This window comes from Simochromis diagramma, unplaced genomic scaffold (assembly GCF_900408965.1).
Source record: "Simochromis diagramma unplaced genomic scaffold, fSimDia1.1 OVJJ01000308.1, whole genome shotgun sequence".
In the NCBI taxonomy this organism is placed as follows: Eukaryota; Metazoa; Chordata; class Actinopteri; order Cichliformes; family Cichlidae; genus Simochromis; species Simochromis diagramma.
Window position 1 is genome coordinate 3,584,847 of NW_024386785.1, and position 22,243 is coordinate 3,607,089.

The 22,243-nt window shown below is 43.2% G+C and overlaps 2 protein-coding genes across 3 annotated transcripts in view; both read right to left on the reverse strand.

Annotated features, from left to right (window-relative positions):
• Nucleotides 1–369: 369 nt before the first annotated feature.
• On the reverse strand, nucleotides 370–6,404 carry LOC120728089 (L-rhamnose-binding lectin SML-like). 2 transcript variants are annotated; one of them, XM_040022789.1, is made up of 15 exons: nucleotides 4,752–6,402; nucleotides 4,187–4,219; nucleotides 3,312–3,413; nucleotides 3,038–3,131; nucleotides 2,862–2,965; nucleotides 2,746–2,790; nucleotides 2,522–2,654; nucleotides 2,160–2,263; nucleotides 1,960–2,004; nucleotides 1,733–1,865; nucleotides 1,540–1,643; nucleotides 1,398–1,442; nucleotides 1,129–1,261; nucleotides 938–1,041; nucleotides 370–583 (listed from the first exon to the last, which is right to left on the reverse strand). In XM_040022789.1, the coding sequence occupies exons 1-15, from the start codon at nucleotides 4,780–4,782 to the stop codon at nucleotides 558–560; spliced, it is 1,236 nt and encodes a 411-aa protein (XP_039878723.1). In that variant the 5' UTR covers nucleotides 4,783–6,402; the 3' UTR covers nucleotides 370–557. The 2 variants fall into 2 exon arrangements, with proteins under 2 accessions (XP_039878723.1, XP_039878724.1); XM_040022790.1 differs by lacking the exons at nucleotides 1,398–1,442; nucleotides 1,540–1,643; nucleotides 1,733–1,865 and having other exon boundaries at nucleotides 4,752–6,404.
• Nucleotides 6,405–7,177: 773 nt separating this feature from the next.
• The window catches only part of LOC120728085 (rhamnose-binding lectin-like), a 59,575-nt gene continuing 44,509 nt past the window's right edge, over nucleotides 7,178–22,243 (reverse strand). Inside the window, exons 16-20 of the mRNA XM_040022785.1 lie at nucleotides 9,953–9,991; nucleotides 8,258–8,343; nucleotides 7,999–8,133; nucleotides 7,597–7,708; nucleotides 7,178–7,424 (exon numbers count right to left, since the gene is read on the reverse strand). Coding sequence (XP_039878719.1) covers nucleotides 7,357–7,424; nucleotides 7,597–7,708; nucleotides 7,999–8,133; nucleotides 8,258–8,343; nucleotides 9,953–9,991 — 440 coding nt within the window. The 3' untranslated portion in view covers nucleotides 7,178–7,356. The remainder of the gene's footprint in view (nucleotides 7,425–7,596; nucleotides 7,709–7,998; nucleotides 8,134–8,257; nucleotides 8,344–9,952; nucleotides 9,992–22,243) is intronic.

Genomic DNA, 22,243 nt, shown 5'->3' on the forward strand with positions numbered 1-22,243 from the left:
ACATGTTAAAGTGGTTTTGTATGGAGTTGTTTGATTTTGTGTATAAATGTTCAGAGTGGCAGGTTTACAGGTCACGTTATTGAGGACCTCAGTAAGGCCACACACCATGCAGTGACTGACATGAAGGACTTTACTCAGTATGTTGAGCTTAAAGTTACAGTTTTGTTTTTTTCTAACCAGATCACCATGGTAACACGTTAACTTTGGGGCGGGGTCTTTATTAGTTTGGGCTGAAATCAGCTGCCGGAGTCGTGTTTGTCTGACTGCTTTCTGCAGTGACACTAACACATTCACATGTTCAGCACACAGCATCCTGTCCATGAATTATGGGATGGACACCTTTAATGTTAAACACAACGCTGAGGCAGGGCTGGTCGATTAATTTTATTTTGTAATAAGAAGGAAAAATTATGAGACGTTTAATCAGTTTGACGTTCAATCATCTGTCGACAGCCTGACTGTCCTGCAGGCCACGTGTTGCATTGGATTTATCTACTTATTGACTACTGATTGGATAATCGTTCCATTTGAAGCACAAACATGGTGTTTTATTGATTTCATGGATTTTCTTCTTCAATCACATCTGCAAAGAAAACAAATTATTTTCACAAAGAGTTTCATATCAAGTCCTATGGGCTCAAATTGTCATCATAAATATTTTGTACTTGTAAATCAGTTTTGTATGTGCGTTTAAAAATAAATATACATATATATATTTGCGTGTGGACTTAGCCAAAAAATATGTGTGAAACTCTTGACCCTATTTTTCTTCCTTTTATCTGATTGGCCAATGTCATGTCAATCACAAATTTAACAATCCAATCAGAGATTTGATGCGTAGCTTTGTAAGCGTGAGTACACATGATTTTAGGTTTTCTGGTGTCTGCAGAGATTTGAGCTGTTCAGGAGTCGTTCAAAGGGTCTTTGAGGCACTTACTCTCGCAGGTGTAGACCACCTCCAGGTACTTGTAGGTGCCTGGACACGGGTCTCCAAACATAGAGTTCCTTACTTTGATGGAACAGCTGTTTCTGCCGTTACAGCTGTGAATGTAAATGAGAGTGAGTGAGCAGAGGCTCTAAATACTCGAGTCATCAGAGAGAAAGTGTAAAGAGACTCAGCGTCTGTACCTCTCGGCTACTTTGCTGGTGGGAATTGAGCACTGGGTGTTACTGAGCTGAGCGGGAGGACGTTTGTAAGAGCACGTGGTCGAGTCATCGCGGCCGTATTCAGCCGACAGGACGACTATAACGTGTCCTTCATCTGAAGAACAATTCACACTGTTAAACTATCAGCCTGTTATTATTGATATATCAGTTCTTTTTCACTTGCATGTTTTATTTTTATCGCATGAAATCACCACAGTTTTAAACGATGAATAGAAAAGAAGCAACTTTACCACAATGAAGGTTCGCATAAGAATGTTCACATGTGATACTGTGGACTGAAAAAGAAACACATTTCCAAATGCAGATTAATCTCTCGTGCACAGATTTGTCTTTGACCATATTTTGAAGGTATCAAAGCCTCAAGGCACTTACACGGACAGTCGTAGGCCACCTCCAGGTACTTGTAGGTGCCTGGACACGGGTCTCCGAACTCCGAGCTGCTCGCTTCGATAATGCAGCTCCTTTTCCCGTTACAGCTGTGAAAGCAGACGATGAGTGAGTCGGCCGAGGCTGGAAATACATCTGAGTGAAGATGTAAGGCTGAGCAAAGATCGAGCCTCTGTACCTGTCAGCTACTTTAGACGTGGGATTGATGCATCGGGCATTCTGGATCTCACATTCTGGACGCTGGTAAGAGCACGTGGTCGTATCACGGCGTCCGTAATTAGCCCAGTGGATGGCGATAACGTGTCCGTCATCTGAGGAAGTGTTCATGGAGTTAAACTATAACTGTGTTTGGGTTTCTATCGAACCAATCCACCAACGATACAAAAGTATGAAATGTGTTCTCACCACAATGAAGGTTTGCCTGAGACCCTTCACATGCTACGGTGTGCACTGATGAGGAAGCAAATTAGAAACTACAAATTCATCTACAGATTTCATCACTGTGATTCAAAAATCCACTCAAAACATGTTCGTAGGGACCAAAGCTCTGCAGCAAAGTGTCCCGAGGGCACGTTGGAGCTCTGTTACGACTCTGAGGTACTTACGCTCACAGTCGTAGGCCACCTCCAGGTACTTGTAGGTGCCTGGACACGGGTCTCCAAACACCGAGTTGCTCGCTTCAATAATGCAGCTGCTTTTCCCGTTGCAGCTGTGAAAGCAGGTGAGTGAGTCAACAGAGGCTTTACATACTTTGTCAGGAAACATCTAAACCAGTGTGCACAGTTTGGGAAACCAGGGTTAACCTGTAACCTGGGAAGAGAAACATTCAGCACATCATCTGTGTGGTGCAGTGGGACGGGGTGACGGGTGTTTATTGACCGTGTGACTGCTGATAGAAGCAGCAGGATGAACTGTGAAGTGTTCAGTCACATCTGCGTCGGGCTGAGGGAAGAACGAGCCTCGGTACCTGTCAGCGACTTTAGCGGTGGGATTGGGGCAATGGGCGTTTTGGATCTCGTGGGTTGGACGATGCTGAGAGCATGTGGTCGTATCGCGGCGCCCGTAGTCAGCCCAGTAGACGACTATAGCCTTTCCTTCATCTGAGGAAGAGTTCACCGTGTTAAATCAGCACCATGTTTGTACATCAATGAAACAAATCCACCTGAATCGCAGAGGAACTGCCCCACTCACCACACCGAAGGTTTGCGTTGGATCCTTCACACGCTGTGCTGTGGACTGAAAGAGAAACACCGCGTCACAAACCGTAACAACTCACGGGCAGAGTTTGGAAGTATTCAGATACAGACCTGCTGGGAAGCAGGCGAAGGTGGTGTCCAGGTATTTGCAGGCGCCGGGAACAGGAGTACCAAAGATCTGGATGTCTATGTCACACGTTTTCTTTCCGTCACAGCTGTGGGGAGAGATGGAGCTCACTGACGTGATCGTGTTATTGTTTCAAATGTTTGTTACCGACAGTGGTCACCTCTTCTTGATGGCCTTCAGTTTGTCGTGCTGAGAGCAGTGTTCTTCATCTCCACATGTGTGCTCGACTGACTCCACAACGATCACGCCGCTCTCTGTTTCACGCAGTATGACACAAAAGCAGAGATTAGAGAGATTCAGAGCAGAGATGGATGGATTTTACAATCGCAGGTGTCGCCCCCAGCTGGACATGAAAAGAATTTAGTCTTAGGGTTCTTTAGTGTTGGCTTTTAAATCTATAGCCATCATTTACATACAGTCTGTGTCTGCCTTACCACAGCACAGGTGCTGGACCAGGTGGCCGTCGCAGGTGATCACTCTGGTGCTGGATATGGCAGTCGCAGTGGACGGGACAAAACGTTTGGCTCGGGTTACACCTGGAGGGAAAAATAAAGAGTTAAAAAAGCAGAGTGGGTATGAGCTCACAGCTGATGGTGTGTGTGGGGGGAGGGTGGAGGGAGGTCAGCCGACGGCTTCTGTCTGCTGTTTTGACTCTACGATGAGACTCAAGGACAGCCTGGCTGTTTGCTGGCAGCAGAGACTAAACGTCTGACCTTATCTGAGGCTCTCTCTCCTTCACTGATTCATTTATCTTTATTTTGTGCTCTTCGTCTCCTCCTGCTGAACAGTTAGCGCCGCCATGGAGTCAGCTGACTGACGCAGAGTCACAGCACAAACCGACGGTCTGACGGCTTTTCTGTCTCTGAAAGCTGCAACGGTCACGTGACGAGGTGCGAGTGACGGCGATGAATCGAGGCAGACGCGAGTGTGATTTAGAGTGGGGGGGTAGTGGGCAGGTGTTCCCACTGTGTTTGTGGTAAATGAAACTTCTCCACAGATAATTTAATGTTGATTGGATCTGTGTTAAAATTCAAATAGGAGCTTAAATCTTCTAAGAGTTTCTGTAAGTGTCTGACCTTTGACCTTTGATGCTGTCTAAGAGCGTGCACCTGCTCATGTGGACTGAAAAACACATTAATCTCACAGTTTATTCAAATCTGCCAGATTTATATCCCCACTACTTTCCAAATCCCACGATGAGCCAGGCCTGCAGCTCAGGGGCAGAGAAGTAAAGGTGAGGATCATTTTTAAAAATGTCCATTAATGAGAATAAACCAGGTAACAGAGAAGCACAAAAACAGACTTTTACCTGAACTCACGAGTAAACATGTTGCTGCCAGCACTGAAAAACAAGAAGGAAACCTGAGTGTTAGACTGAGTTTGGTTCGTCTCCAAACTCACACATGAAATGATATCGAATGAAAAAAGGAGAAAACTGCAGTAAAAGGTCAGCGACCCCCGATCATATTTCTATTCGCTGTCAGTGCAGCTCAGCATCTGCATACAAATGATTTTATCAACAACATGAGATGATGTCAGAGCTCCTTACAATAAACATTTAGATTAAAGATGTTTGTCTCTTGTAAGAATGTTGGAAACATTTGAAGCTTTTTAATAAAATGATTTCTATTCAATGACTTTGAATTATTTAACAGCAGAATTGTATTTCCATCCTGTCAGCTTAAAAGCCATCCTGCATAAACCATTTCTTACCCTTTGATTATTTTCAGGCAGCACATGAACCCTGATCGTCTGATCAATAAACGCGTGTATCTACAGAGCTGTTTGATTATTTGCTCTATGAAAGTAGAATCTGCAGCAAAGCGAGCACACATGCATTTCTGCATGAAGGATTATCAGTGTGTGCTACTCACACAGCGTGTTGCTGAGTCCGGAGCAGAGCATCGTGTTCGGAGGTCTGGTTGTCGGTGGCGAGCTGAGCCGATGGCGGGTCGGACGGAGACCTTGGTGTATTTACGCCGTTTAGCTGAGAACTTTTACCGACGTGCAAAACAAGCAGCCAATGGAAAAATGAGAATCTGATGCTTATCAGGTGCAGCAGAGCCAAGGAGAAAACTAAACTGCTATCAATAAGAAACGATTATAGAAGCCAATCGCAGCTCGCCCAGTGTCAGCCGGGATCGGCTCAAGGCCCCCCCACGACCCTGAACTGGATCGTGGCTCGAGAAGATGGAGCCACAACACAAAACAGCCTTTTCTTTCTCAGACTGAGATGTTGAATCAGTTACAGAAGGAAATCCTTTTAAAAGCTGCATAAATGCACCTCGGACTGTGGGACACCCCCCAGCATTCAGATCATCACAGGTGGTTAAAAGGCCTTCGGTCAACAAGCTGTGATCATCACTTTAACCATGACTGTTGTACAGTTTCATTAACCATCAGCGTTTATTCAGAATTATCACGATGTGACAGAAAAGAGACGTCGGTGACCGCTGGCAGCTCGTCCTTCACGCGGAGCTTTGGTCATCATCTCTGAAACACTCGGTTCAGCCGCAGTGTTTCACAGTCTTAACATACTGACACAAACACGAGCGCACGTTCACACATTCACGTGCAGAAGTGAAGGACACGATAATCAAGCATAAACTAAAACAAGAAGGTTTTCACAGAATCACCCCAACGGGCCGAGTGAGGCCGTTCCACAGTCCAGGAGCTAAAAGTCCAACCGTGGTCGCCTCTGGATTTAAAATAAGAGTGTGGAGCAGGTGAAAGGCCCACGTCCAATCAGCAACAAGCGCTTAAATAAAGGCTCCAGCAGCGTTTGGATGGAGAACAGCAGCTGAGGTTATCTGTGAAACAGCTGCATGAACACTGTGACAGACGGGTATCACATCCTGCTGTGAAAACACGTATCTGTTTGTCTCGACCGCTATCACTGTGTGTTTGTGTGAAAGCTAGCAGCAAACCTCTGAATCATCATCAGGCTCCTCGGCTCTCTGCAGAGACAAGGAGCCGGAAACAGTGTTACAGAGTGGCACGTTTGCAATTTCATTACATAAAAACAAAATGAATCCATCAGACAGCTGGAATAATGTGTCAGCAGCTCTGTTAAAAAGCGCAGAACTGAAAGAGATTCATACGTTTCTCAAAGGAAGTCAACAAAATGAGGAAAGAGCCGAGCTGCTGTGTAACGGTGGAAGAAGTGCTGAGGAGGACGATCTACGTCAGGGGCGTCAAACATAAGGTCTGGGGGCCAAAATTAGACGGGCGACTACTCCACCCACTGGATGGCTTTGGGAAATGTGATGGATGGAATACATTTTGCACTTTTGTGTTTCCATAAGTTTATAAGTTTCCCCCGCGGCCCTTCATGCTGCACCAGAGTAATAAAATCACAATTACTGAGAGAAAAGTTCCTGTTTTTCCTCTGTAAACTATAGAAATGTCTGTTTCTTACAGCGGCTCAAACAACATTTTCTGTGAACAGAAACTTTGTTTAATAATTACAGGACAGTCTGGACAGAGAGCTCCCAGAACTTTCTCTGTAATCACACATTTATTTCTTACAGTTGAAGAGTCGTGCTGACAGACGTCTTTACTGCAGCAGCATTTCTTCATCATGTAGAAAAACTGAGACGCTGCTGAAACTTCTTTTTCTTATATTAAGATATTTCAGGATTAAATGTAGAGTTAAACTTGTTTAACTGACACAAAGACGACTTTCACTGGTCGATCAAAGCAGGCTGTATGTGGCCCACCATGTAAGATGACTTTGACATCTCTGATCCAGAAGGAAGTAATGAAATACAAATACTTTGTCAGTGTACTTTTACTCCCCACATTTGTACACAAATTTCTGCACTTTCTACTGCTTACATGTTCAAAACAGACTCGTTACTTTTGCTTTGACACGTCTGAGGGGAGTTATATTCTCACAGTTCCCACAAGTGCAAACAGCAGTTAAAGTGCTGAAGTGGAACCTGCTGCGCTTTTTGAACTGGGGACGAACAGACGCGAGAACATAGCATGACACAGCACAGAGGAGGCACAGAGACAGGAACTATGAATAACAATGATATCAAAGGCTATTAATAATTCAGACACACAAAAAACTGGCTCACTGCAAACGTTGCATCAATTCACTGCGATATTTGCTTTTCTTTAGATTTAAAGTTAAGTTGTCAGCATCAATCAACGAGATCCCAGGATCAGAAGTACTGATGGTGTATTTATGTCACACATATTTTTCCATCACAGCTGCAGGGAGACAGAAAGCATTTTGAGGTTTATTAAAATGATCAGATGATGATTTGAAGCATGAATGACTCACTTTCAGGTCAACATTTCAGTTCCTTTAAATTTTATTGAATTTATTTTCCTGTTTATTGTGATATGAAATCATATTTATCAACAGAATCCAGCAGTGATGTCATCGAGGCTTGACATCCTGCTGGAAGTGACATCAGCAGTGAGGCTGTGACATCATCATGTCAGACGTGTGAGGACACGAAGGAGCAGTTATGGACCTCTGACACAAACAAACCATCTCTGTGAGTCACACCCTTTGTCGTTGACATAATCTCGTCCTGTAAAGAATCAAAATGAAGAAATAAAATCAGAGGTCTGTGCAGTAAATGTTTTCTTCTTCTCTAATGTAAAAAGAACAAACACAGTTCTTATAAAGACCTAAGATCACATGACTTCAATCAATATAAAAACCAAACACATTTCATCAACAGGCCCACTTTCAGTTTGTACCTCCACGGTTTATCTCCATACAATCTTGATCTCCTCCAGAGTTGTCAGGTTGTCCACTGCCCCAGTTTGTGAAGTCAAACTGGGAACCATCACTCCACTTCCACACAGTTTCCTGGAAGAATAAAGTTCAGTTTGTTCTGATATACTTTGATGCATCTATGCTGAGAGTGCAGACATGAGACCTCTTACACCACTCGAACACAATGAAGGTTCATTTTGTTTGTGCAGGTAAAAAATGAAAAGAAAAGTCAAGTCAACAGCAACATCTGTCTCCAGGAACAAAGTCCTGATTAATCAGTCTGTCACATGTTGACCTTTGAATCAAACTGCTGAATATGAAGAGAAACATATGAAATATCAGAAACAGCTGCAGCTCATCCTCTTTATCTATGAAACACTTACAGTCTCTCTGTCGTTGCCTCCAACCCAAGTTGTCGGATACGACCCTGCTGCTGTGTAAATGAGCTCTCTGATGAAGGTGTACTCAGCTGTGCTGTGGTATGAGGCCAGATTTCCACCGAGTGTCTGACAGGAACTCTGAGGAGGAAGATGAGGTGCACAGAAGATGAAAAGTGTGAGAATGCATTTAAAATCAGTCAAAGACAGAAAGTCTTTATATCATCAGTGATGCAGCGACAGCTGCTGTTATTTCCTGATGTACCTCAGCATCAGTCCAGGTCTTCATGCTGCTTTTAAAGATGAAACAGCGACCTCCAAACCAAGTCCAACCAGGAGGGCAGGAAGGAGCTGCAGCATGATTGCAAAGTTAAAAGGTCAGTGAACAGATTAATGGTTCCTCAAAAGAAAAAATAACTTCTGAAACTTCACCATGAACTTCAGCTTAGAAAAGATTTAATAAGAAACACACACATTTATGTGTTAATTTTGTAACTGACTCACTGCAGCAGTGAATCTTTAGTGTGACACTGAGTGTAATTAATGTTTAATAATAATTTACTTTAGTTAATGTTCTAATTTTACAGCAGATGCCTCCACAGCGGGACAGAGAGATTCACATGTTTGTGTGATTTTGCATGTTTCACTTTTAACTTCTACTGATTACATTTGGGTCTTTAAAGCTGCAGAGCGTGAATGTTGACCTCCCATGATCCTCCGGTGGGTCCTGTTTAAGGTCGAGGTTTAAGTCTAACAGTGAGTGTGCTTTTACCATCAGGGACCTTTGACTGTGGAGAACAGGCTCCAACAATCACAAACCTCCTTTAAATTACTTAAAGCACATTTTAGAGAAAACAGGCTCCTATCACAACCTGGGTCTCGAATGTAGTCGAGAGGAGACCGGGCACTTGCAACCGTGGCACCCAGACTCCAGAATAACCTCCCTGTTCATGTTCGTACTGCCGAGTCTATCACGTCTTAAAACTTATCTTTTTACTTTGGCTTTTGATTCTAACCAGTTGGCTGTTCTAGCTTGTTGTGTTGTTACCTATTGTTTGTTGTCCTGTTTTATTGTTTGTTTTAATTGTCTCCTGCTTTTACTGACTGTGAAACACTATTGTTGTTTGAATATGTGCTGTATAAATACAATTTGATTTGATTTGAATAGTGCTTCAGCAACTACAGACACATTTAGAGATAAACAGTATCAGTGATGAATTCCAGTCTGGATTTAAACTGCGTCACAGCACCCAAACTGCCCTACTAGGAGTTTTCAACGACCTTCTAATCGCTGACTCTGGGCGCTCTGCGGTCTTACTTCTATTAGATCTGACGTCACCTTTGACATGGTCGATCATGATATTCTTTTGGCAAGGTTAGAACATGTAGTTGGCCTTACAGGAAATGTTCTTTCATGGTTTAAATCATATCTTTCAGAGAAGTCCTTCTCTGTCACAGTGGGTAAACATTCCTCTTCTTCTGCCCCTCTTCGCTGTGGTGTGCCCCAGGGCTCGGTGCTGGGTCCTGTGTTGTTCTCTCTGTACATGTTGCCCCTGGGCTCCATTTTTGAAAAACATAATGTCTCTTTTCATTGCTGTGCTGATGATATTCAAATCTACCTCCACTTGACTGGGGATGTTTCATCTTCACTACATCCTCTGTGGGGATGTCAAAGACTGGTTACTATGTGACTCTCTTCCCTTAAATGAAAAGAAGACGGAATTATTGTTTTTGATAGAAATATGCTTCTGGGACAACTGACTGGCACACTGGGGCCTGTTGCTAACCGCCTCACTGATGCTGTTAGGAATCTTGGAGTTTTCATGGATACTTCCTTCAAACTGGATCAACAGTTGTCCACTCTGGTAAAAAGTCGCTTCCATCAACTGCGCCAAATTTCTAAAGCTAAACATATTTTTACTGCAAGAAACGTACAAAGAAAGAGAAGCTGTGTTCTCACCACACTGAAGGTTTGCCTGAGATCCTTCACATGTTACACAGATCCCATAGAAACTGTAATCATTCATGTACAGATTGGGTTCATCAGTCATTTCTAATCACAGGTTTAACAGAGTCGTTACGTGTGAAGCAGTCGTAGGTGGTCTCCAGGTATTTGCAGACTCCAGGATCATAAGTAATGTTTGACTGTATGTCACACTCGGTTTTTCCATCACAGCTGCAGGGAGACAGAAACAGCTGGTTTTCAGCTCAAAGATATGAAACAAGTTACTTTCAGGTAATCATTTACTTCCTGTTAGTTTGAGTAAAGCTGTTCAACAGGTTTTAGTTTGTTTCTTCTTTTGAATCAAAGGCTCACTTCTACCATCCCACAGTGCTCACCTGTTCCTCACGTTGTTCTCAGTGTCACCGTGAGACCAGGTTACTCCACCTCTACATCTGTACACAGCTGACCTCACAATGATCATTCCACCCACTGTTATACAGACACAGTATGAGAGAAAAGGAACAACTCAACACAACATGCAATAATCCAGGTTTCAGGCTTCAGTTTCAGACTCAGATGCTGCAGATCCATAAATAATGAGGATTGTACCTCTGTACACCACCACAGTGGATATTACATTAACTCTGATTAAGGAGGAAACTTTAAGTCAGTGTTTTTGTTTCTAATCTACATCAAATGTTTCTGAACTTTTATACACAGTCCAACATCCTCAGAGCTTTTTTGAAAGAATAAATGCACTGTTGGTTTGTTGATCAGGAAAATACAATTTAAACTGAAAATAAGCAGCTGTGCATAAAAAGGCTGTAAACTATAAACAGTTCATCCAATACTTGTTAAGTTTGTTTAATTTAGCCTGAGAGTCTGAATTTGATCTGCAGTGAATTCTTGGACTCTATTTTCCATCTTACCACAGCTCAGGCGATGAACACTGAGGCCGTTAGAGGTGACCACTCTCCCTGTGGATATGGGGGTCACAGGAGGAGGAACGGAAGCTCTGACAAAGCCTGAAATAAAAAATAAATTGTACATTTCTGATAAATTAATGGGGAATGTGTTGATCATTTTCTTGCTGAAGGTGAAGCTACAGCTGGTCCCTCATCTTACTTTAGTTTTCCCTGATGGATGTGAAACACGGTTAGTGTCAGCGAAGCTTACAGTAACCTCTGTCTGCTGAAGCTGCTGGCTGATTTAGCTCCAGGGTGGACAACAAAGATCACAGTTTGTAAAGAGTGCAGAGACATAATATCTATTATGTTATTATATATCTGTCTATATTCAACATTGCATCAATACATTTGTCAAAAAACGCCTCTCTGTGCAAAATGTGTTCAAAAACATAAACAGCTGTGGGATCCTGTTAGTCCGTGATTTGAACCGGGGAACAAACTGTGGCAGGATCAGCCTGATGTTATTTGTATCCCGCTGTAACTTTACTGTATAAAGAGCAAACATCTCCAACATGTCAGGAGCAGTTAGTCATTACAACAAGTGTTTGTGAACTAAAGATCAAGAATGTGGGATCCTGTTTGTCCGTGATTTGAAGAGCCCAGCGCTGCTCCCGACGCAGGGGAAACCAGTTCTGCAGGGAGACCTACCTCAGCACCTGTGCAGGTGAAGCCAAAGGGCAGATTTGCTTCACCAGATTTTCTAGTCTTTGTCTCAGAATGAAGTTGGTTTGGAAACATATTCAGCGACGCTTCATCTCCTGCTTTGCGTTTCTGTGGCCGCCCCGTGCTAGCAGTGTCCAAGCGGTTTGTCCCCCCCCCCTTTTCATACCGCGCCCCCCCTGCAATGGCTCTGCGCCCCCCCTAGGGGGCGGGCCCCACACTTTGAGAAGGTCTGCTTTAAATCAAGATTGATTTAAAGGATTGCAATCCAAAGCCTCTATCCCTGATTTCCTCACATGTCAACAAGGAGCCCCACAACATCCAGAACCCCCCCCCCCCCCCCACCCGCCCAGCAGCCACCAGACAGGTTTCATTTCATTTTCACTGGGAACAGAAATAAGATTTTAAAAAGGTGTGTGTGAAGGATAGAGTTTAGATTTTAGATCACACAAATACAATATTTAGTAGTTACAGACAGAAGAAGAAGAGGTGAGCTCTAATAATGAGAAAGTTCACAGAAAGGCTCTTTGTGACCAAAATATAAGAAGCAGTAAAACAGCATTTACCTGAAGTGATGAGTGAACAGGTTGCTGCCAGCACTGAAAGAGACAGAAAGAAAGCTCAGTGTCAGACTGTGTGTTTGATATCAAGTTGAATTCACCTCAAAACATGAAACAGAAATGAAAACCAAACAGGAGAAAGCTGCTGCTTTCATTCACACCTGGATTCTTTGAAAACTCTTTCTAAACAGCAGATTTCAATGACACATTTATTCTCTTCATCTTTCCAACTTTTGTCAATAAACTTATTTGTGTTCAGTTTGACTTCAACTCTTCAAAGTAAATGATCAGCCATGAATTGCTCTCAGGACTCTGTGAAGCCTAACTGTCCTGCTGAGGTGATGCAAACATGTATTTAGGATGTTAGATGAACTGATCCAATAAAGCAGAAAGAAAAGCATGTCACAGTACAGCACAGTGGAAAGCTAGAAAAGGATTAGACTGAACATGTGCAGCTGATTTCATGTATAAATAAAGGATTATCAGTGTGTTGTACTCACACAGTGTGCTGCTGAGTCCGGAGCAGAGCATCATGTTAGGAGATCTGGATTACAGTGAAGAGCTGAGCTGATGGAGGATCAAACACAGAGCTGCTGGATTCACTCTGTTTCAGTAACACCTGTGATGTACATGCAAAGCACAGCCAATGGAAAAGCAGAGTATCCTCCTTCTCACGTGCAGGATGTTGGATGCTTGGAATGGAAAAAGTATGAGAAAAAGAAAAAACCAGGATGTGAATAAACAACATGTAAAACAGGGTGCAGCAGGAACACAGCAGGAATATATTTGTATGGAAAATATTCATATTTACATGGAACATCTCCACATGTCTCTCTGGTCAGAGAACACAAACGAGACAGTGTTTGTGATGCTGAGTCAACAGTATTATACTGTAAGTGTTTAAAGAGAGGTTTCCATTGACTGTGACTGTGTGAAGAACTGTTGAAAGTTCCTGAAAAACACAACATGCCATTGTATGGCAGCTGCACCATTGTACTAAGGGTTTGGAGCACAGAGAGAACAGGGCCTTCATAAACACCCAAATCATCATCCAGGAAACCTGAAGCTGAAAACGCCATTACACCTGTGTTTCAGTGTGTTGTTGAAAAAGGCCATGCCAACTCTAAAAAAGAAAGGACTCCGTACAACCGTCGAATATTTGGCTAATAATGCTCCAAAGTCTGAAAAGTGAATTCTGAAAAACACACACAAAAAAAAACTTCATGAGGAAAAATTTAAAAGTAGAATGGGAGGCAGAGCCTTCAGTTTTCAGGCCCCTCTTCTGTGGAACCAGCTTCCAGTTTGGATTCAGGAGACAGACACTATCTCTACTTTTAACTTTCCTTTTTGCTAAAGCATATAGTTAGGACCAAACACTCCAGGAACAACAAGTAGGCCTGCAGAGTGAGAGCAAAGTGCTCTAATAGGGTGATATGGTACTACAAGGTCATTAAGATAAGATGGGGCCTGATTATTTAAGACCTTGTATGTGAGGAGCAGGATTTTACATTCAATTCTGGATTTAACAGGAAGCCAATGAAGGGAAGCCAATACAGGAGAAATACAGCATTTTGGATTAGGTGGGAGGTGGATCGTCTGGCTGAGTGGTGCGACAGAAACAACCTGCTGCTTAACACCGAGAAGACCAAGGAGCTCATCGTGGACTACAGGAGGAATGCTGACCCACATCCACCCATCCACATTAAGGGGACGGCTGTGGAGCGTGTGAGCAGCTTCAAGTTCCTGGGAGTCCACATCTCCGAGGATCTCACCTGGACGACCAACTGCTCCAAGCGGGTCAAGAAGGCTCACCAGCGCCTCTTCTTCTTGAGGACTCTGAGGAAGAACCACCTGTCCTCAGACATCCTGGTGAACTTCTATCGTTGCACCATCGAGAGCATCCTGACCAACTGTATAACAGTCTGGTACGGGAACTGCTCTGTCTCGGACCGGAAGGCGTTGCAGAGGGTCGTGAAAACTGCCCAGCGCATCGCCGGAGCACCACTTCCTGCCATAAAAGACATCTACAGGAAGCGGTGTCTGAAAAGGGCTGGGAAAATCATCAAAGACCCCAGTCACCCATCACATGGACTCTTCACCCTCCTGCCCTCTGGGAGGCGCTACAGGAGCCTCCGGACTAAGACCACCAGGTACCGGAACAGCTTCTTCCCCACAGCTGTCAGACTCCTGAACTCTGCCTCCTGACATCTGACCCACGTTAACACGTGGACTGAACATACACACACCCACACACACCCACAACCACCTACACACCTTTCTCACTCACTTTGTGTTAACAGACCTCTCTGCATTGAATCATATCTGTTATTAACCTCTGTCTCTCTTCCACAGCATGTCTTTATCCTGTCTTCCTTCTCTCACCCCAACCGGTCGCAGCAGATGGCCCCGCCCCTCCCTGAGCCTGGTTCTGCCGGAGGTTTCTTCCTGTTAAAAGGGAGTTTTTCCTTCCCACTGTCGCCAATGTGCTTGCTCATAGGGGGTCATATGATTCTTGGGATTTTCTCTTTTTACCATAGGATCTACTTTACAATATAAATTGCCTTGAGACGACTGCTGTTGTGATTTGGTGCTGTATAAATAAAATGTATTCAAACTCAACTGAATTGAAAGCTGAAGGCTCTGCTTCCCATTGTATGGAGCAATCACATGTGAACCAGCAGTCTGAGAGCGAAGTGCTCTATTTGTCGTACGGCACTGTAAGGTCATCAGGATAAGATGGGGCCTGATTATTCAGGACCCACAAAGTCACTTGGAGGGATTATTTTTCCTGGTTAAATGATGAACCTCTAAATGAGTGCATTTCCTGTGCAGCTTTTTCCAAGACTCCTTTTAGTTGTCGTGCAATGTTTGAATAAATCCTGTGATCTACATGCAAACCCATTGCCAGTTGACGGTAATAGACAGGGTGCGGCAGGAGTACAGCTGGGAACACATTTGTATGGAAAATATTCTGATTTGTATGGAAAATCTTTGTTCTAACTCGCAAAGTCGAAAGTGTTTCAGTCCATGGGTCAAAAGCTGCAATGAAATCAGCTCGTTGGAAAAACATCAGTTAAAGAGTGGACTCAGGCGTGGAGCTCAGAAGTAAAGACAGTGCGTTTATTTACAGTGCAGCAAAGTGACAACAGTTCAAATGTGTGTGACCAAGTGGTCGGCGGGGTTCTAAAAGAAATAATAAAATGACAGCGCCACCTAGGGGAATTCCACCCCCAGGAAATATATGTTTAAGAAAAATAGATAAAAAGAATAAAAAGAGGCCGCACAGATTCAAGGATGCACACTGAGGCAGGTTGGCTCCAATATTAAAACAGTTTTATTTATAGTAAAAGAAATAAAGAATAAAATATTAGGAGAAGAAAATGTAGCGTCTTTGTTGACAGTGTCCTAAAACTACAATAAAACAAGGTTGGAACTTGGACTTACCAGCAGCCGTGGACCCAAAAGAAAATCACACAAAAAGAAAATCACTGCAGCCCACCCGGTGCTGTACAAAAGAAAGTGTGAAAGCGACCCACCACCTGAGGTCCCAGGGCCACTGCCACGTCCTCCGTGCACTGAAATAAAACACAGAAAAATACGTTAAAGGAATAAAAGGTGATCATCTAAATTAGTAAGATGCCATTTCCTTTCACCATTAAAACCCAGAATCCAGGATGTCAGGCTTGAACTGAAGACTCATCTTCTATTGTTGGAAACTCACATGTTAAGCATGACAATCACATAACAGGACAGGAGTGAAGCAAACCGAATACGAGGACTCTCTGAGACCACACAGAGGAGAGAAGAGTATTGAGGGACAACACGAAATTAAGAAATGAAATGAAATTAGGCAATGTGTGTTGCAACCGTATCCTGTGCTGCTCAGCCTGAAGCAGAGCAGCATGTTAGAACATCTGGATTCCAGTGAGGAGGACTCTATTTACACTGTTTGGATTAAAGCTGTAATTTATTTTAAAAACATGTAAAACACAACAATGAGAACATTTTCCTTTGCAGACCAAACATAGAGTTAACAGCACTAAATGAAAGGTTACATAAACTTGGCTCTGCTCACTTTAACATGATGCAAATTACCTGAAGAACAAAGGAGCAGAGCCTTGCAGCAAACCAGAATATTTCACCAGAAATGAAATCAGGGACACGCCGGCCATGATGTGCCCACATCCCCCTTCACCAAACACACCCACGGTTGGATCACGTGACCCTGAATCCTCCCTTAGATAAGCTGCAATAGGGACTGCTTATCTAAGGGAGGATGACGCTGCACTGAATGTTTCTTCTTCACTCACTATGTGTTTGTACACCTCTCTTTATTAGGTGTTATTAATCTCTGTCTCTCTTCCACAGCATGTCTTTATCCTGTCTTCCTTCTCTCACCCCAACCAATCACAGCAGATGGCCCCGCCCCTCCCTGAGCCTGGTTCTGCCGGAGGTTTCTTCCTGTTAAAAGGGAGTTTTTCCTTCCCACTGTCACCAATGTGCTTGCTCATAGGGGGTCATATGATCCTTGGGGTTTTCTCTTTTTACCATAGGATCTACTTTGCAATATAAATTGCCTTGAGACGACTGCTGTTGTGATTTGGCGCTGTATAAATAAAATGTATTCAAACTCAACTGAATTGAAAGCTGAAGGCTCTGCTTCCCATTGTATGGAGCAATCACATGTGAACCAGCAGTCTGAGAGCGAAGTGCTCTATTTGTCGTACGGCACTGTAAGGTCATCAGGATAAGATGGGGCCTGATTATTCAGGACCCACAAAGTCACTTGGAGGGATTATTTTTCCTGGTTAAATGATGAACCTCTAAATGAGTGAGATGCATTTCCTGTGCAGCTTTTTCCAAGACTCCTTTTAGTTGTCGTGCAATGTTTGAATAAATCCTGTGATCTACATGCAAACCCATTGCCAGTTGACGGCAATAGACAGGGTGCGGCAGGAGTACAGCTGGGAACACATTTGTATGGAAAATATTCTGATTTGCATTGAAAATCTTTGTTCTAACTCACAAAGTCGAAAGTGTTTCGGTCCATGGGTCGAAAGCTGTAATGAAATCAGCTCGTTGGAAAAACATCAGTTAGAGAGTGGACTCAGGCGCGGAGCTCAGAAGTAAAGACAGTGCGTTTATTTACAGTGCAGCAAGGTGACAACAGTTCAAATGTGTGTGACCAAGTGGTCGGCGGGGTTCTAAAAGAAATAATAAAATGACAGCGCCACCTAGGGGAATTCCACCCCCAGGAAATATATGTTTAAGAAAAATAGATAAAAAGAATAAAAAGAGGCCGCACAGATTCAAGGATGCACACTGAGGCAGGTTGGCTCCAATATTAAAACAGTTTTATTTATAGTAAAAGAAATAAAGAATAAAATATTAGGAGAACAAAATGTAGCGTCTTTGTTGACAGTGTCCTAGAAGTACAATAACACAATGTTGGAACTTGGACTTACCAGCAGCCATGGACCCAAAAGAAAATCACACAAAAAGAAAATCACTGCAGCCCACCCGGTGCTGTACAAAAGAAAGGGTGAAAACGACCCACCACCTGAGGTCCCAGGGCCACTGCCACGTCCTCCGTGCACTGAAATAAAACACAGAAAAATACGTTAAAGGGATAAAAGGACACTGAGCGTCTGGCTCGCTACAGATCATAAAAAAACTAAAACACACTTCAATAAGTGTAATAAAAGAAATCGCACATGCACACACACACACACACACACACACACTGGCAGGCTTATGCCCCACGGGTCAAACTACCACTCCTGCTGGTAGTAGTTGTCCAAGCCTCAGTCGCAAGTTGGTCTGGCTGCCCACAGGCTGAGACCAGCAACGGAGGCGATTCAAAATTTCCGGCACGACACTCGGGCAGAGGACCACCTCAGCCCGATCACAGAAGCGTGGGTACAAGCAACAGTCCAGAATAAAATAGAATAAAACCAGGCGAACCAGGAAAAGGTAGGCCTACTTAATAAAAACAGTCTCACGACAGGATAAAACAGGATAAGACAAGATAGACAAGACAAGACAAGACAGCAGGCTCCACCGAGGAGGAGCCCTCACAACAGCGGCTAGGCAGGCGTCTTGATTCTCCAATTAAGGCTGGGCGAGTTGCCACGGAGGTGAATCAGCGATCAAACCCTAAAACAGATAAATGTAACCTTAGCCTCTTGTAGCTGTGAATGCTAATAAAAATAGTTTGAAGGGCGGGCTGGTCCGAACAGGCCTCACCTGTGAGACATGAAAAACATTGTGAGTGCGCACGTTACGAGGCAGGCTCAACCGAACCGTCACTGGGTTCGATACAGCTTGGACAGGAAACGGGCCAATGAACCGAACCAAGCTTCTTAGATTCAGTTCTGAGAGAAACATGCTTGGTCGAGAGCCATACCTGCTGGCCCACCTGGTAGTCTGGTGCCGGGGCGCGGACTGCAGACCGTGACAGAAACAGCCCACTATGGCGCTCTCTACCTGTGAAGGAGAGTATATGGCCCTGGCTTCTACAATGCAAGAGTGTTTATATTTAGAGAAGATTTTGGAGGTTTAGGTGAAATACACACAAACAGTGTTGTATGAGGACAACCAGCAAACGATTGCTTTAGCTAAAAACCCTGTGAGTCGACAGAGGTGCAAAAATGTGGACATTAAATATCATTTTGTAAGCTCCACTGTAAATAAAGGACGCTCAGTCATCACGCCACTGACCACGTGAGCGCACAGGGATGGTAGCCTTGAAAGAGAAGATGCACCGTGTGTTAATAAAGTCGTCATTTTCCTTCGAGTTCATTGCTGTTGATGCTGCGCTCCTCAGCAGCTTTCTACCCTTTCTGAAATGTTCCACCTTTTCTGGTGATAAAGTCTCATTGACTTTGAACGGAGAGACAGCCCTCTCTAACCCCTCCCTCACTCACTCACTCATCTCTCCCTTGACAAAGTGATGAGTTCAAGTGCAGCATCTTTTCTGTCTCTCTCAGTATGAACGTCTTTTTCTTATATTAAGATGTCTCAGGATTAAATGTGGAGACACAAAGACGACTTTCAGTGGTCGATCAGCAGGCTGTATGTGGCCCACCATGCAAGATGACTTTGACATCTCTGATCTAGATGGAGACGATTACTAGAAGCTCCACGTTTCTAGTTATCAGCTGTTTGTAGAGCTCTGATTATTGCTGTTTACAGCTAGCGGTCATCACAGCAACATTAATCTGTTTGTGTCATCCATAAATGTATATTTCCTTATTCTGATATTAAATACCACACTTTTCATCTCATTATTCAGACTGATTAAGATACAATAACATTATTTAATCTCACACTGGAAAATTCACCTGTTACAGCAGCAAAAGAGTCGGAAGGAAAAAGTGAATCAAAAACATGTTAAAGAGTAAAAATGTCAAATATAGAAAATCTTAAATCCAAAGTAATTTATATCATATACAATTGTACTGTTTACACTAAAATACACAAAGAATTGGTCACATGATTTTATTTTAATATCTGCATAAAATTAAGTGGCTATGATAAAAGATTACAATAGAATAAAATAGAGTTTTTTCTGCTCAATCCAAAAAACACAAAGGTAAACCTGTTGGCAGACGTTCAGGTTCAGTCTGATTAATATTTAACTTTCACACAACATAAAAATCTCCTGTTCTGAGGTCATTCACATTTATCTTCTGCAGACTGAGCCACTGCAGCCGCCTCCTCTTTGTTCTACTGTGCACGAAGAGTCGCTCTCTCACCTCCAGCTTTCACTTATCCCTTTAAACTCCTGTCTGAGTCTGTCTGCATCCTGAACAGCAGCAGTGTTTCCCCATATGAGCCAGTTTGCCCCCTCAGGTCCTCATGTGGGTCCTTTTAGCTACAGGTGACCGTGTTTTTGCCTGAACGACCTGCCAGAGGAACTGAAAGAATCAGCGACCTACTAAAAATCGCTCAGCTGTGTCCACCAGCAGAAATTCTGACAGTCACATCTCTCACAACTCCAGTTTAGAAAACTGGATCAGCAGTTAGAGTGGTGAAGTGGAACCTGCTGCACTTTAACAGCACACACACACACACACACACACACACACACACACACACACACACACACACACACACACACACACACACACACACACACACACACACACACACAGATCTTCAGTCATGTATCCTGTGCTTCACAGTAACTGTAATTTTATTGGTTGTATTTGTGTATATAACCCCCCCACCCCCCCACCTCTGTCCTGTATTTATTGTTCTTATTTGTCGCATCTGTGATTACAGCAAAAACATAGTTACAGGCTTTTTTTACCTTTTAATTTTTAATGGTTTAATAAAGGTTCCATGAATTTTCCCCCATCTGGTGGTACAAAGTGGTATTACAGCCCTATTTATGATGACCAGTACAGTACGTATACGTGAGCATGACGTCACATTCTGTTAATGTTTGTTCATTTGGGAAAGTTTAGGTCACTGCTTTTGTAAGATCAAGTGGTTTGTAGCTTAAACCCATTCGCTGCAACGTTCAAGACAATTTACTACACAGCAAAAGCAAGACACAAGTAGGGAAAGTTCTTTGTGTTACTCATGCATGACGGAGGCCTGCCTGGAAGTGTCGTCCACCCACTTGACCTCCGTCAGACTCTCGTCCGCTCCCCCGTAACACGGCTCTTTTATTGAGGTTACATGAATAGACATAGGTTCATTAACATATCACGTATACATACATACACAGAGTACCTTGCCTGTGCGTTGTGTAAGTGTGTGCGTGTGTGTGTGTGGGGGGGGTACGACCTCTCCCATGCCCCCAGGGTGTGGGTGTGCATGACCAACATGACATTGATGATAAAACTCTGAGCATATATGAGAAGATATTTCTAAGCATAAATGACAATCCACTATATAAACCTGACATCAAGCTTCTTTCATCTGTGACAGCCAAAATAAAGCCCATCTTACCAAAGCAGCTTTTTGAGACTGTAATCCTGCCTTTGTTACATCTAGGCTGGATTACTGTAACGCACTTTACTGTGGGGTTAGTGATGCATCCTTTAGATGTCTGCAGGTGGTGCAAACTGCTGCAGCGCGTCTTTTAACTGGAACAAAATAATCACATTACACCACTGGCTATGATGTTCACACCCTGGACAGGGAGGAACGCTGGTTTGAGGGCGGAGTCAAGGAGGCCATTTACATCTGTCACCATCTTACATGCTGTGATTGCAGCCATTCCCCAGCTCTCTGTGAATGGGACTCATGGTTATTGATCAGTGGTTGTTGATCAGTGGTCATGAGAATTTGCATAATTGTGATGAAGGAACTGACCCCCCAGCCCATTGTTCCTCAGTGGGCTGGTTTCAGTCAGTAGATGCAGACGTGAGCGTGCATGTAAGACAGGCCTCTTCTCTTTCTGAGTTTAAAACTCTTCTTAAGACACATTTATTTGCTCTTGTAAGGGGCTGACTCAATATGACTTTTTTAACATGTTTTATTATTTTATTTAATCATTTCATTTGTTGTTGTTGTTTGTTTATGCTATTTGTATATGTGCAGCACTTTGTGATCTCTGGTTTTGTGTTAAAGTGCTTTATAAGTAAAGCTGGTAAAGTTGCAAAAAAAAGATAAATATATAATTTTACACAAATACGATTAAGCTTATTCTTTTCTTCAGATTTAAACATAACTGCGTTATCAGCATCAGGTGATGAGATCCCAGGATCAGAAGTACTGATGGTGTATTTATGTCACACATATTTTTCCATCAGAGCTGCAGGGAGACAGAAAGCATTTTGAGGTTTATTAAAATGATCAGATGATGATTTGAAGCATGAATGACTCACTTTCAGGTCAACATTTCAGTTCCTTTAAATTTTATTGAATTTATTTTCCTGTTTATTGTGATATGAAATCATATTTATCAACAGAATCCAGCAGTGATGTCATCGAGGCTTGACATCCTGCTGGAAGTGACATCAGCAGTGAGGCGGTGACATCATCATGTCAGACGTGTCAGGACACGAAGGAGCAGTTATGGACCTCTGACACAAACAAACCCTCTCTGTGAGTTACACCCTGAGTCATTGAGAAAATCTCCTCCTGTAAAGAATCAAAATGAA